A 15,601-nucleotide genomic window follows, 5' to 3' on the forward strand; every position below is an offset into this window, starting at 1 on the left:
CTTTGTAATTTCTTAACGGTGATGTTGTGCAACTTTCTTATTTCTATTTATGTTTCGTTTCATCGGAACGTTCACATTTGTCGATTTTAATCGTCACGGACGAAATTATTGGACATGTAAACTATCGAATAATTCCCGAAGGTATCGTATAGGGAAAGTCAGATGTTTCGAAATTGCGGTCGTGTCTTGTACGAACCGACACTTTGTCCTTGAGCTCTTTTCTCCAACAGGTAAAACGATACGAGAAACAATAAAATGATGAACACTCACCATAGACACAGGAATGGGTCCTCCGGCGCCATTGGGGTAGGGGTACGGCGAGACGAGGTAGCCCATGTTGAACGACGAGGTATGTGGCGTCGGATCCACCTTACCTGTTTCACAAATCAAGAGAAAAACAACAGGTGAGCAAGACAGCTTGAATATTATTAAGAATTATCAAGAAACAGATCTCGAACGTGCATTCGTTGACCAGAATTATTCTTAATCCTTCGAAGGCTGACTTTTTCCTTCCATCTACTAGTTTCGGAGAAAAAATATTTTAAGCGCTTGATTTTTAAATATTCGTTCATCTATATTCGTTCGTTTTTCATTTTCTTTTATCTTGCGAATTCATTCGTTCGAACCTTAGATCCGAAGACCTGATTTTTAAACAGCCTACGCAAGCAACAGCTATTTTTGATTTAATTTCGACAAAAATAAAAGAAAATGTTAATTGCTCGGATTGTATATTTCGCCTCATTTTTATCTGTAATATGATAACGGAACGTCGTAGCTGCGGTTAAATTAAAAACGCGTTAAAAGGCGAGACACTCCGCTACAAGCGTGAAAAACCCAACGAACCAACGACGTTTATCTTTTCACGCTTACCCGGCGTAAATGGTCTCCGAATAATTACATCCTCTGATTTTTCCTTGCCAATTAAACACAGCTACTCGCACGCAACTTACACGCACGATTCCAGGCATTCCTCTAACCATCTTCCGCTGGTACGTCTACATTAAACCAGTTCCATTTAATGGACTTAATTCGCGCTCATCTAGTAGATGCCACCTCGACAAGTCGTTCGAGGGATACCGAAACGATGCGTATCGCGACATCCGCCCCTTGCGCAGTTTACAATTCTTCCCTAGAAACCAACCGGTAGTCTGGGCCCTTTAAGCATAGTTCGAGAATGGATCACGATACCGGAGAAACCTTTCGAGTTTATCCGTTCCGCGAAACTGGATCGCGGCGAGCAACAAGAATCCGTCGGCGAGCGACGGAGGACTCTCCTTGCCAAGTGATACCGATCGTCTCTTTGGTCCCGGGGCCTCTCTTCTCCCGATTCGTTGAAGGCGTATCCTGTCCCGCTCGAGAAGCCAACAGACACGGTCCCCGTTCTGCGAAACTCGATCGTTTCGAGAGGTAGAAACCTGCTTTCAGGATTCGAACTGATAACTATCGTCCTTTCTTCTCTTCTTTTCTGCTCTCTCGATCTGTTGCTCGTAGTCGCGCACGAGGGCTGGATGGTGGAATCAGGATCGCATCCCCTCGGGTCTAAGATCGTTATCAGAGGCGAGCGACGAGTATCTTTAGGTGATCGGCAACGCCATTATTTTATGGAGAGAAAGTATCACCCGTCGGTGGTTAGGGCTACGCGGTAGCGGCCGCTATTAAGTCGGCCACGATGGATCGCGAACGCCGCCATAAACCTCTCGCCGCCGATGGAGTAATATAACAAGCAGAGCTATAAAGAACGGTTGGAAGATTCGCGGCCGAAAAATCCTGACAACGAGCTCTGGACATGCTGTACGGTGCGAGTATCGGCAACGATAACAGCCAAATGATCTCGGTGATCGACGTAACTGCCTGAGTATTATCCTTCCGCGACACCCGATCCGCGATCGAGTAAGGAAACATAACGTACAACTTGCGAAGGTTGAATGGAAGGTGAGAAATAAGATATTGATATGAAATCAGTTGTATGTTGATACGTTTATTAGTATGTATGTACGTATTTATGTAGTACATTAATGCGATTAGTTGGATAATATGTAAGAACAATTTTCCAGATCAACGCTATCTTTGTTATGGTAGATCTGTTCGCGTATAGTTGGGATTTATTGATTTTCCCCGTTATCAATGATTTCTTATCCAAACAATACATGTTCAAATGATTTTATTTAACCAAATATCAGATATAACTAGAATGACCATGACTAAAATTTCCTTATTTATGAACTTTTTTACTTTACTTTTTACTTTTTAAAATTAATAATTATGTCATATTTATAATCGCAAAAATTAAAATCGACCGACCCGGAACTAATGTAATTTTATTCGCCAACCATATTGTTATTATAAATAAAGCGAAGAAACAAAGTTTGGTTAATAGATAAGCCGCTCATTTAGTAACTTTGAGACATCCTGTATGTCAATATCAAAACCATCGAGGTACGGATGCTCGTTTTACGACGGAGATTCATAGTCGCGAATTTTGACCCAAGTCACGGAGCTCGAGTCTAGCCCGGCATGGCGACCGAACGATTTAATATGTTCTGGCAGTACGTGGCGCGATGCTTCGTCTCGTGTTCTCTGGAAAAGGTCAATGGTCCCGCGTGCTCGAGGGACGATCGAGATCATCTCTCCGCGGGCCTCGAACGAAGAATTAACTCTTTCATGGTCGTCGCGAGTCTCGCCGCGCGTGTTTCACGCGGCTGCTGCAACCGCTCCTTGCCGAAGTATTAATTAACCGCGTGGTTCTCGGCCGCGCGACTGATTTATCGCCGTTTACCGCTAGCCATCCGGTCGCATTGCTCTCGTTGCGAATTGTCGCGACGCCGTTACGACCCATTTTCACGGGCGTCGATGAGAAATCGACTACGAGGGAACATCTACTCGCGCTGTAATTTCCGATTCATGGCTAATCTTCCTAGAACTGATGGCCCTTGTGAAGGCTACTATGTATTAGTTAATAGAGGCACAGTCTACGATGATTCACAGAGTCACAGACCGTGGATGCTATATTTCTCTACGGAAATGAATTCTTTCGTCCTTGTTTTGCAATGATTGAAAATAAACTTGAAAAATTAATATTTAATCACCTTCAAGACGTTATATGAATCGCTCCATATATCATATCTATGTTTCTGCATTTACATTCCCTAGCTCGAGTGAATTGTTGAGCGAATTGACAGTTGAATCATGGGAATACGAGAAGATATGGTATAGTAACAAATTAAGTAAATTACAACTGCAATATGTATGTAAGTACACGATCGTCCACGTATCTAGTAATAATTTGAACAAACCAAGAATACTATTCCATTTATCTGACATACTTAATATGTGCATATATAATGTATTGCAGCTATAGAAATGACATCTCTGCGTATAATAATAAAGTATCGTTTAATTTCATCGAATCGCAGTGTAATATACGGAAGAGCAAAACAACAAACCGCGTACACGAGCGGTTAAGATGAAGGAAAAGGAAAAAGACACAGCCTGAACTTATTAAGACGCGAACAGGCGCGAAGACCGTGCCGCATCGGCGCAATTCACACGGACTGCGGACGATTAAATTGTCAGCTACGCGGCTCTATAAATAACGCGACACGCAGCCACTCGACTGGCTCACGCACGCGACATACCGGCCGCGAGGAATCGCGTCGAAGGATCCTCGTTTTACCGCCGCGCGATGAAAATCGTATTTCGTTCCGTGCTGATCGCCAACGGAGCAAATAGACTTCGCTTTTAACGAAAGTTTTATCCGAACCGTGGCTCCGAGCGTCGCGATAAAATTGTCGCTAAATCTTCCGCGAATTTGTCCCGGTTTACTCGTGCGTCGTAAAGCTTCCGTTTTATTGGAACACGCTTCCTGCGCAGAGTGAATCGCGGCCGCCATTTTGGAGGCTGATAAATCGGAACAGCTGAGGACAACTGTTGAACGAGAGTGGCGATGATTCTTCGAATTCTTTGGAAAAATTTCAGAATATATCCCGATTATCATATACCATTGGTGATCCTGTTAATACTTTGCGCTTGAAACACGAGATGTTGGCAGCGTTAAAATGGCTATTCTGTTGCAAGTGAATGTATTTAGGGATGAACATGTTCCTTATCGAAGTGATATTTCTTACGGTATTTACATTTTTAGAAACAAATTTATTAGAACTAATTATTATTCGTACGACATCGGTTTAAGACACGTACAATTTCTAACTATACAATAACGAAATAAAAAATGTAAGGTGGTTTATTATACGTGTTGGTTGGTTTGTTAAAGAGACGAGCGAGGAATTCGTAATTGTCAGTTACTTTAAAATCACTTTAAGTACAAGTACAGAGAGAGTGTATACCGTTCGTAATCGTCGCTCGCTCAATGCTACCGTTCAACTCTACGCTCGCTATTCGACTGTCTGACTCGCTAGAATAATTGTCCCAGAGAGCACGTTAGGCTATTTGTATCGACCGGTGTTATTATAAAAGGTTCAAATGTAACTCCAGTTGACAATTAGAAATAAGGACGATAATATTTTGTCCGGAGTTCGTTTACCTTTGAACCTAGCAAACCAAAACAACGTTGGTATTCCAAGGCACAATAATACGAATCTCTTCCGATTCAAATCTTGCGTTGGTTCATGTGCCGCTACAAATGTGTTCATTGTTTCGGTAAAGAATCGTACGTACACGTATACGGTCATAGAAACCATTATCGAACAAAAAATTATATATCGCCAAAATTTTCGAGAAAATAAAAATCGCTAACAACTAAGCATCAACGCGTGATTCCATGAATTTATGAAATATTCTATACCAGATTTATTACGGGAAATATCTGGCTTGGCGAGAAAATCCAGCGTGAAGCGTACGCTCATGTATTAATACCAAATTGATTTTATTTTACGGAGTTTTTACAGCAAAAATTAAACGGATACCTCCCGCTTGTTAACTACGCGAAAATAATTCGAAACTATAAAATATCAACAAGATTCGTACGCTCGAATTTTTCTCTAACTACGAGGCTTGAAAAATTCACCACTGGATAGATAAAAAGGTAGATTTTCGAAGCTGTCAGAGATTCGCTAAACTGGAAAATAATTCAAAATTATAAAATATCAACGAGATCCACATTCTCAAATTTTTATATTATCGAGAGGGTTGACAAATTCGTACTCGGCAGGAAAAGAGATAGATTCGTTTTCTCTGTTCACAACTGCGAGTTCCGCTCGTCTCTTTCCGAATGCATATCCTGAGTGCACATGTGCGCCACACTCCTCGCGCCAAAGTTTATTGCCAGCCCGTCCCCCACGGCCCCCCTGGTTCCCGCCACATCCTTTCCATCACGATCAGCGATGCCTCCTCCACCACGCTCGTCCTACTGCGTTCCATCGGCCTTCCATGCTGCACCGACTCTCCAACACTTCGTGATCGTGTTCTCTCGCTCTCGCCCCTTTTAAACCTACTGCCTCCTCGTTCCTCTCCCGCGGCTTTGTTTACCTCGCAGTCTTGTTGGAATAATACTTCGGCTCGGTAATTATAGATGAACCGGCGCTACGCGACCCCATCGTCCACCAAAGTTCCTCTTCGAACGATTAAAGTATGGAGCATTGAAAATTTTCAGCGGACACGTGCGAATGGATGCGGAAGAAGAATTGTTTGGCCACTAGAAGAGTGGTTTGATTGATTTCTAAGAAAAATAGGATATCGATATTCCATTCTAGAATAAATTAGACTTTTTACAGCGTGCAGGGAATTATACTTTTATGTTTGATGTTTAATTTTTTATAGCGTGTTATCGTTCCGAAAAATCTGAAAATATTCTGAGATTGATACCAGCGTTGTTATTACATTATACAAGCAGTTAGTAAGTCAAACAGTGGAAGGTTCTTCGCACAAAAATAAAAATTTGGGAGGAAAGAAATTGAAGAAGGAAGTTTCGCTTGCATCTTTAATCGCTCAAGTTTGCGTATGAAAACTTAGACGAAGCTACAGCGATCGATCTTAGGATATTCGTGAAAATACTGACACAGTTTACAAATTGCACGACATTCTTCAGAAGAAGGACGAAGACAAGAAACGACAAAATATGAAAGGCGAAGAAGAAAAAAATAAATTAATATAAAAGGTAGGAAGGATAATGTTCTAAATCGAAATAAAAGTTAGAAAATGCACGGGGATACAATTTTCAAAGTACGCGCTTCCATACGGTTGGACCGGTAGCGGTCTGACGTAGAGATTGCGGTGCATTCCCTACAGAGGAGCGATGCACGGGTTCTTAAACAATATCCACGGGTTTCCCCGCAGAGTAACCCGCGAGTTCTGCATCAACGATCCCTGGAAAGGCGCCATTGCAACAGAGAGGAGGCAAAGAGCGGAAGCCGCGAAGAGATTATTATGGATTCGCATGTTCTGAGTGCCCTCGATTTCGAGCCGAGTGTTCTCGCGGGCATTGTCTGCGCCGGGGATCATTTTCGTTTGATGAAAACGGGAAAAACGATGGGTCGAGCCGTGTCGCTCCGTTCTCTCTATTACAAACGATAAATCTATCCGTTCCCTCGCTTTTTCCCCTCCATACCATTCTCTTTTTTTCTCTCCTTTTTTTTTCTACCTCTACAATTTCGTGACGAGAGGGGCTGCAATGATCATCACGGTGTTCGGTAACGAGGCGCGGGTGGCTGATATAGACTTCGTTTGTACCCGACGATGACTCGACGGATAAAAGAACGAATGTCCCGTGTGTCTCGAAAATATTCGAGCGGAACGACACGCACGAGATATTCCAAGTTACAGCTCCTCGTGGAATGCCTGAATAGCGAAGTTTGAGAAAATGAATCGTTTGGAACCACGTAGAGAAGATGGAAGAGAGATCCATGAGATTCGAAGATAGAATTTCTTATACACTGGATATGCAATTTATTAGAACTCACTCGGAAGACAAACAGCTCGTGCAAATAGATTTTACCAATTTTCCCCGTTATCTGTTAGTCTCTGTTCGTAATAGAAATTTACGTTGGTGTAACTGAATTCGACAGACAGAAGTTCAATTAACTCTGCTATATATTTTCGAGTCTATATGAAATGAGAATGTTATATTTCAACAGACATTATTAAAATATAGATAATTCTAAAATACTTGATTCTAGTATTCAATATAATTTGGCGATCTTTATGAATGAAATATACTAAAAAGAAGATACCTGAAGAGATATATATATAGATACAAAGATGCGAGAAGAACAGCAGAATTAATCGGCATCGACCAAAATTTCGTACGAAATTTAGTTCAGATAAGTAGAATTCTATTGTAAGCGTGGGGCACGTATCTACGTTTAACGCCAATAAGAAATCCCACGTTAACGGAGAAAAGGAAATGGCGTGAAAGCTCGTAAAGCGTTCACTGGAATTCGAGACTCGAATCGGGGCTGGATTCCGGTTAAAAAGGACACGGGAGCGAAAGAGCGTGCCGTTAATGCCATTATAGGGCAAGCTTGTGTGTACAGCTTGTTGTCGGCTGGTAAATTACTATAATTGTGAAGTTCCGGCGATTTTTAGATTAGCTCTGGTCCATCAACGCTATATGCCTACCTACCGACCTGCCGACACTGCACCGCCACGGCCCGGCGGTTCTCAAATTCATGGCCAGTCGAACTTGCCCATTTTTTTAGACCTCTCTGATACCGAGAATTTGTATCGTAACAGGACCGAAAACATTCAAACGCTAGAATTGTTCTATCGTTATATATCTTTTAGAAATATTCGATTCATCTTCCGAGGACGTGACAATATTTCGTCTTATATCACAAGTCCGAACGTACACATTTTAATTTCTTTTTAAAAATCTGAGTTAAATGCTTTTTTCTTTGATTAAAAATAACTGTACAATATATGGATAATTCGGTTAATTTACGTTCAATCGCAAATTTCTATAATCTATTTGTCGCAACAATACGAAGATAGTGGAAAGGAAGTTTCACTCAAAAGAACAAAAAATCAGCAAGAAATCCGAGGAAATATAAGAAAGACGATATTGTAACTAGCAATACGAAGCATCTCAGGAACATTTTAGATCCGTTAATATTATCCGAAAATATTACATCCGTTACGCATGACGCGAACAATATCGATCTACGAATCAGAATTTTCATTTCCCTCAATACCAACAACTCCGAGGTTCGTGGAGAAACTTTCCGCGGTAGGGAAATTAATTCCGTGAGTCGATTCGTGCCAGGAATACAATTTCGTCTGAGCAGAATTCTCGCAGATTTATCACAGGTTCTTCCGTCTTCCAAAGGGGAAAATACGATGGTAATAGAGAGAGGAGAAAAAAAGGAGCCAAGGATTACGACGCCCCCTTCACCAGTTTGGAAGCGACGTCCAAAAAAGACTGTACAAATTCCTGTGGAGCCGGCAGGCCAGACCCTATTGACCTGTGTCAATAGAAATCCGTACTTGTGCCTCTCGTCCACGAACGTTTCGTGACCTCTCGACACAGGGGGCCTCCTGTTCAATTTGATAGACGAAGAAGGAAATCGCAGGGGAAAAAGAAGCAAGAAGCTAGAGGCAAAAATTTTCGGCACCCGATACTCTTTATGCAACAAGTGCCTGGTCCTAGCCGCAGATGCCGAATATTTTCGTAAAGCAATTTTCTTCGAGAATTGTTCCGTGAAACCTGTAACACTGCCTCTTACAATTAGTCACGGAGCCCTTGATGAAGGACCATAACATATTTAGTTACAAGGGAAAAATATGGGGTTTTGGTTATACGGAATGAGATGTTACCGGATTAATGTTGCGGGAGTTTTGTGTATCCGTTTGTAAAGAGTAAATTATTCTTAAAAATTATCGTTTGTATCGTAGATCTGGCAATCAGAATTTCTAGAAGAGATTTACTGAACGAAATGGGCTTTATTATTTCGTTAAGTAAATCGTTAAAGGCGATTTATTATTGAAAAAAGTGAGAACCAAAAAGGAAAGAAAGGAACCGCACAATCTCTCAAACAACGCAATGAGAACTTACAACCCTCTATTGGAATTGTTTTCAAACAATACACACTGTGTTCAAACTGTGTACCAATCCTAAATCTCGAATGACCAGCGTAACAACGTACGAAATAATTACTAAATAATTACTCAGGGATCTTGTAGAAATGGCGTCCAACTCCCAAAGAAACGGAAGAGATGGTTTTAATTTCATTACCAAGTAAAAGTTCTAGTGAAAGTCCAGAATGTGTTTTACGTATTCACGAATCAAGCACGTTTACGAAGAATCGTGGCAAGAATTTTTGCCAAGATATCTGGTGGATCACAAGGGACCTCCTTGCCTGACGGTGAATGGCTCCAAGAAATCCAGCAGGAGTCAGGTTTCTAGCATGGAAAGGACCGAGCTTTCGGTAAAACGTCGAAATGGGAATGCATGACAGCGTGTAACCTGGTGACCCTCGACGCGGGAGGTCCGTGTACAAGGAATTAGACAGTAAAAGGACGAGAGGGGAGAGAGACTAACTGAAAGGGCACCGAGAAATTTCGTCTCCAGACACACGCTTTTGTGCAACAAGTGCCGTGTCGTAGTCAACGCGTGCTTCTTGACTCTGATGAATTTCCCTGGAAATCTGTGTCCCCCTTTGTCAGCCGAATCACCGGAACCGGACATTTCATGGGGTCTTACTATCGCGTGTAAATACGATAGTATTTACCACGAACCGACGATGAGACACCTAACTGCGACGCGTGATTGAATAGAATCGCGTTTTCCAGCTACTTTCAAGTCGCAGCGTCTGTAACTTTCCTAACAATCAAGTAACTTGAGATCCCCGTATTCGATCTTAAATAAAGCAAAAACACTAAAAACAGGTATTATATGTCAGAACATAATTGTTCAAAATTTTCAATTAGAAATAGTCGTGGCGATCCGTAGAATTTTCTTTGCGACACTCTTGGATGTTCACAGGTTGCAACACGAACGATGGAAGATCGTTCGTGACCGCGGTACGATTTTCGCCGGGATAGGCCTGATTTTCATTAGAGAAAGCTGCGCGATTATTTATCACCGAAGCGAGGACGGAATCTCATTATCGTGCACCGCGGTATTTGCATAATATAAAGGCGGACAGGAGAGAAGGCGAAACTAGTTCTATGGTGTCTGCTGCAATGAAAGACGACGCTCGGAAAAGCGCACGTGCGAGGAGACGTTGGATCATCCGAAGACAACGAAACGGGTTTTCGCCGTGTAAAAGATCAGCAAGTAGGCGCACCCTCGTAATGGGACCCGGAGATTCCTGACAGGCCTCGAGGCCAGACCCACTGTCACGTACACGGGGCCTGCGACGTGCTAGGCTGGTTAGAATCCAAGAGCGACTGCGAGGCCATCGAGCAAACGGACCGATCGAGCCGATCGGAAAGGCTGCTGTACGTCCATTTTAGACGTCCATCGAATTTTAGAAATTTCTTACTTCGTATGTCTGATCGTGTACATGTCACATAGGCTACGAATAGTTCATCGTGGTCACTAATAGTATTGTAGGACTTTAATTAACTTGTTCATCGGATCATCCCTTAACCAGAAGCTTCAATAATCATGAAACTGTAAGATAACAAAGATAAATCAATTTCAACTAGTAATTCTTCTTAGGTTAGTAATTCTTCTAAATATAAACGTGATATAACTTGCTTTTAGTAGAAATAAAAGAATGCATTAAAATACACGAGTTCTATAACGAGGTAAGAAAATACAAATAATAATACTGTTCTAATAAAACGGGTAAAAAATCAGAGATCTATGTCCCTCTAATTCAAAGACATTCAGGTGAAATTCTTTAAAGCAAGAAGAAGCTCGATAAGTTGGAATACGTAGTTTTTAACATAGTACTCGTAGAGTCTATCTATCAGAGTCTATCAAGAGACATGAATCCGTGGTATCCCCAAGAAATTACAACAACGCACATTCTCCATTTCTATGGTTCAACCTGGATGAACTCTTGGACCTAAATATCCGTGCATCCACTGGATTCTCTCTCCAAACATGAATTTTCTGGGACCGAGTAGGATGCAGGTTCTCGAGAATTTTCAACAGTTCTGTCATCGATTCGGGCGAGAGGGAACCGCGTACGAAAACCCGACTTGACCGGAGGTCAATGTGGGCCCAGTCTGAGCCTCGTTGCAATCTACAACGACGAAGAGGGCACCAACGTTGGTGAAAACGAGACGGGATAAAGAGCAAGGAGAAAGAGGAAGAAAGAGAATGGAGAAAGATCGTCGTTGAAGAGAAGAGAAGAGGGCAGAGGCCTCGAGGCAACAGACCTACTGCCGGGGGCCTCGCCAAGCACATAGGTGGTTTTGACTCGGCACGGTCCCCGGCATGGCAAGACCCGCGCGAAGGAAAGCAACAAAAGAAAGAGAAGACGAGCACACCACGAGACGAACGGAGAGAAACAGAAGGAAAAGAACGAGGAGGAAAGAGCCTGGGTCTGCCTGTTTGACCGCCGCCTGGCTGGCTCTCTCTGCTCTCTCGACTCTGCCATCTTTCTGTCTTCTTTACACTCGGAGAGGTCTTTCGCTCTTGGCTCCTCCAGTGGATGTACCTCTCTGTCCCTCTGACTGGCTCGTCTCGTCTCGTAACAAGAGACGGCGCGGACAATGGGTGCCGTGCCAGCGCCTTCGGCCAAGGCTGCTTTGGCCAGTCCGCACAGCTTCGAAACACCATTTACGATTGCCGGAATCACCGAATTCCCGCCGAGTGAGAGCGTCCTCTTCTGCATGCCGGTCCTATCGCGTCGTCTCGCGCCATCGATCGACCGGAGCGGACTGTACGGATTTTTCGTGGCCCGGAAAATTGCCAATTACAATCATCGTCGATCGCATTGCTGGGTTTCGTTGATTGTGAGAACTGCTTTATTTTCCAAGTTGGTTACCATCAACCACTTGTCTTATAACATTAAGGGAATATCTTAGAAGCCAAACCGATCAACTCCGCTATCTACTAATTTTTTTATTTCAGTACGTAAGTACACAATTAATGTTCGATTCTTAAGAAACGAATTGATCACTTCGTGCGAAGATAAATATCATAAAATCTACGAAGTTAAGACACTTACTATTCCAGATTATTTGAATAAATTTGAATAAATACCACAAAAATTCCACTTACCCGGAAACTATTCTTCAAAAATATCAAAATTTCGTTCACCGAGACGAACATCCTGTCTGATACACCAAACGTAAACCTAACTGAAAACTATAAACGGAGTCGCGTGTTCTCCAAAGGGTGTTTCTCCTCCTGAAACCCGACGAAGTCCGCGGCGCGAATTCAAATCTCGTTTACCGGCTCTCGTTTCGCATAGTTTACGAGTATTCCGCGCAAGCAGATCAAGATAGAAGCAGAGTACGAGAGGAACGCGGTAATAACACGAGAAAACGTAGCGCGCTCGCTTTCGCGTCCATGGCCGAGGGTTTTACGATGGTAATGGGGCGAGATAAAAACGAGATAACCGGGGGACGCCTTGAGAAGAAAGCGAGAGCGTGACGCGTCTACGATAACGGTTAAAAAAGGAAAGTAACCGGCCGGTTATTGCTCGCCGATGAGTTTTTAATCGACCGCGATCTCTTTCGACAGTCGACCGATCAAAGAAGAAGAGAAGGTCAATAACTTTAGCTTCGCTATTTTTCTTATTTTCCAGTCATCCTTCCGTTTAACTCTTAGAATACGCGACAGTTCAATGGTTAATTCGATCTTCCATCCTTCTCTCTTCTTCCTTATTTGCCAGTAGACCTAGATGATGATACGATATGTAACAATCTGAGTCTTCAGGTATTAAGCGATAAAAGAATAACGTTAAACATTGTGTCTGTAAGTACATTTTCTCTAAATGTACCGTGAAGGCATCTAAGAATCTGTCCTTTATTGCTTACAGCATCTCTACATCTATACAAATCGAATGCTAAACTAATCATATCAACTTTGTCCACCGGAAGAGCGATCTATTTGATCAATTCCTATTATCTTTGAAACATTTGTCGCAACGTATAGTAAGCAGTTTGTTCTTCGCTTGTTCATATGTGACAATGTGTTTTTCCGCTACGTGTCGTAGAAAATAAATAAATAATTTCACTGCGAGTGAAGCATAGATGGAGTAAGAGGAACAGAGTCGATCGAAATAGAAAAGGTTTTGTTCGAGATTCATCAGGCATTGAAGGCGATGGCGAGCTACACGAATCTGAGATCTTCGTGACGACGTTTAAAACCAGGCCTCGTCGATCACGAGCGTGTGACGAGACTCGCTATCGGCGAGATCCGTGTCATTCGAGCCACAATAAACTCCATCTGACGGAGCACTTTCTTCGTGGGTTTTTACAGCAGGTAGCAGCACCAAAAACCCAACGTTGTTTTCAAACACGAAATTTTAACAGGGTCGGGCGACAATTTCTACGGTTCCGATCGCCCAGTTTGTCGCCAAACTGAATCGAACTGTGTTCCCTGTGGGCGTACTATGGCGAAGTACAAAAGGAAGGCCACGAGAAGAAACAAAAAGAGGAGCAAGGGTGGCGAGCACGGTCGTCTTCTGTTTAGTCGAACGATTTTAGTCGACACAGAAATGCGACCAGCGGTAATTTCCAGAAAGAAATAAACTAACCGGAGGAATTCCTTGACTCGTGCACACGCGTGATATTTTCGGTCCGACGACCTTCCGTCCGGAAAGGAGCGATCCTGCCAACATCCGCTGCTCTCAGCGACAGCGGAATCGGATTCTCGACGCGTGGACCACGACACGCTCGGTCGTTCAACGTGTATACGAATTTACGAGCCGGTTCCCGGTAAGCTCGTGACCAGGCGAGAGATTGAAATAAGAAAATGCTGAGAAATCAGCGGTTGTGGTCTACGCGTCGATCGCCGAGTCCGGAGGTCTCGTTCGATCCCAAAATTGACAAAACAGGCTGTAACGCGATAATGTTTTCTCTAGGCGGGTCACGAATAGATTCGGAAGCAGACTCGTTTTGACGCAGAAACTGACGTCCGAGAGGGCATGGCAAACACGTAGAATTCAACGGAAACACGGGTGGTCGGGAGAATCTAAGGTGGCAATCTCCATTACGAGTTAACGAGCACACAAATACACCTGCTGGCGCGCGCAGCTGTGTGCCAGGGAGCGGATCTCGTGACAACGATCCGTCGTCCTCCATAAATTTCGCGATGGTTGCTACAACGCGCGTGCTCCCTCGTCCGAGAAAACTGGTCGAATCGAGGCAAGAAAAGCGAGCACGAAGAGAAGGGTGCTGTGTGATGTTGTGTCGCTTCGACATGGAGCGAGATGGACAGAGAGCGTGTACAAGACAAGCCAGAACAGACCACTGTAATAGCCACTGTAATCGTGTGCAAGGAGAATCCCTTCTCTCCTCTGTCTCCCACCCTCACTCTCTCTCTCTCTCTCTCTCTCTCTTCGTTCTTTAAAATCAATTCTCCCGCGCTCGAAACGGGCCGCGTGCGTGTGTGTATAATACGTGACACGTCGAAACGGCTCTCGTACGGGCACGCAGAGCGGTAATTTATGCGAAACCGGAGCCCCCTCTCGTCGAAACGAGAGTGCGAGGAGAGCACGAGTGATCGAAAGAGGACTCGGCAACACCGCAAAGGCTACGAGTAGCCGACGGTACCGAGGTTGGGGCCTACGGCCCTGCGTTCTTGGCCTCGGGCTGCCTGAGGAAAGAAGAGGAGAAGGGGAAGGGGCCCCACTGGGTCCGAGTGTCCACGGAGAGGAGGCAAGGAGACACACGAGCACCCACTCCTCTACCATCCTATATATACATACATACATACATGCATATATATATAAATATATATGTATGTGTGTGTATATATATGTATATATGTATATATATATATATACTTCCCTCATCTCCCTCTTCACTTCATCGTTTTCTCCCTTGTCGCATCCTCTTTCCTCTTCAATTTCTCTCTTTTTCTCATTCCCTCTTTCCTTTTCTTGTTCTTGTCTCTCCCCTTTCCACCGATTTCTCCCCGTCTCCGTCATACGCGTGCGTCCAACGCATCGTACGCCATATCGATGCATTCTCCGGGACCAGAGAGCTCGCCTTCTCTTGACCATCGATGAAAAGGTGGCGAGCACAGTGACACCGGGACACCGAGAGCTCGGTCGTCAGCATCGTAAGGTGCAAGGATAACAAGACGATAAAGTCCCAAATTAGGGGCCTGCTCTTCTATACGGCCGCCGCGAAACTCCTCTCGCCCCCTTTGGTGCCATCGCATCCGCGCCTCGAGAGTCTCGCTCGAGCACCGTTCGAGAATGGGCGTATTAGAATTTAACCAGTTTCAAGGAGCAGTTCCCCGGGGCACTGATTCCGTCTCGTCGAGGCCGAGCGCACGCGTGTTCCGTTACCCGGTGCATGTAAATAAGCGATCTCTAAGATGGAATTTTCGCAAAAACCTCCAACAACTCCAATCGGAGCGGATCGGGTCGTTGAGATAGTGATGCAACTCACGAGAATCAGGAAAGTAGCGTTTCTATAATATTTATATCAATCGATAGTGAAACAATGTGATAGAAAATTTCTAATCCATTAGGAAAATGCTAAGAATATAATAAGATGGAAACTTTAATAATTT

The 15,601-nt window shown here is 43.7% G+C and overlaps 1 protein-coding gene across 1 annotated transcript in view; it reads right to left on the reverse strand.

Annotated features, from left to right (window-relative positions):
* Positions 1-15,601, reverse strand: part of LOC126914329 (protein pangolin, isoforms A/H/I/S) — a 283,816-nt gene that overhangs the window by 246,849 nt on the left and 21,366 nt on the right. Inside the window, exon 3 of the mRNA XM_050718118.1 lies at positions 271-374. Coding sequence (XP_050574075.1) covers positions 271-374 — 104 coding nt within the window. The remainder of the gene's footprint in view (positions 1-270; positions 375-15,601) is intronic.

Source organism: Bombus affinis, chromosome 3 (genome assembly GCF_024516045.1).
Source record: "Bombus affinis isolate iyBomAffi1 chromosome 3, iyBomAffi1.2, whole genome shotgun sequence".
Lineage (NCBI taxonomy): Eukaryota > Metazoa > Arthropoda > Insecta > Hymenoptera > Apidae > Bombus > Bombus affinis.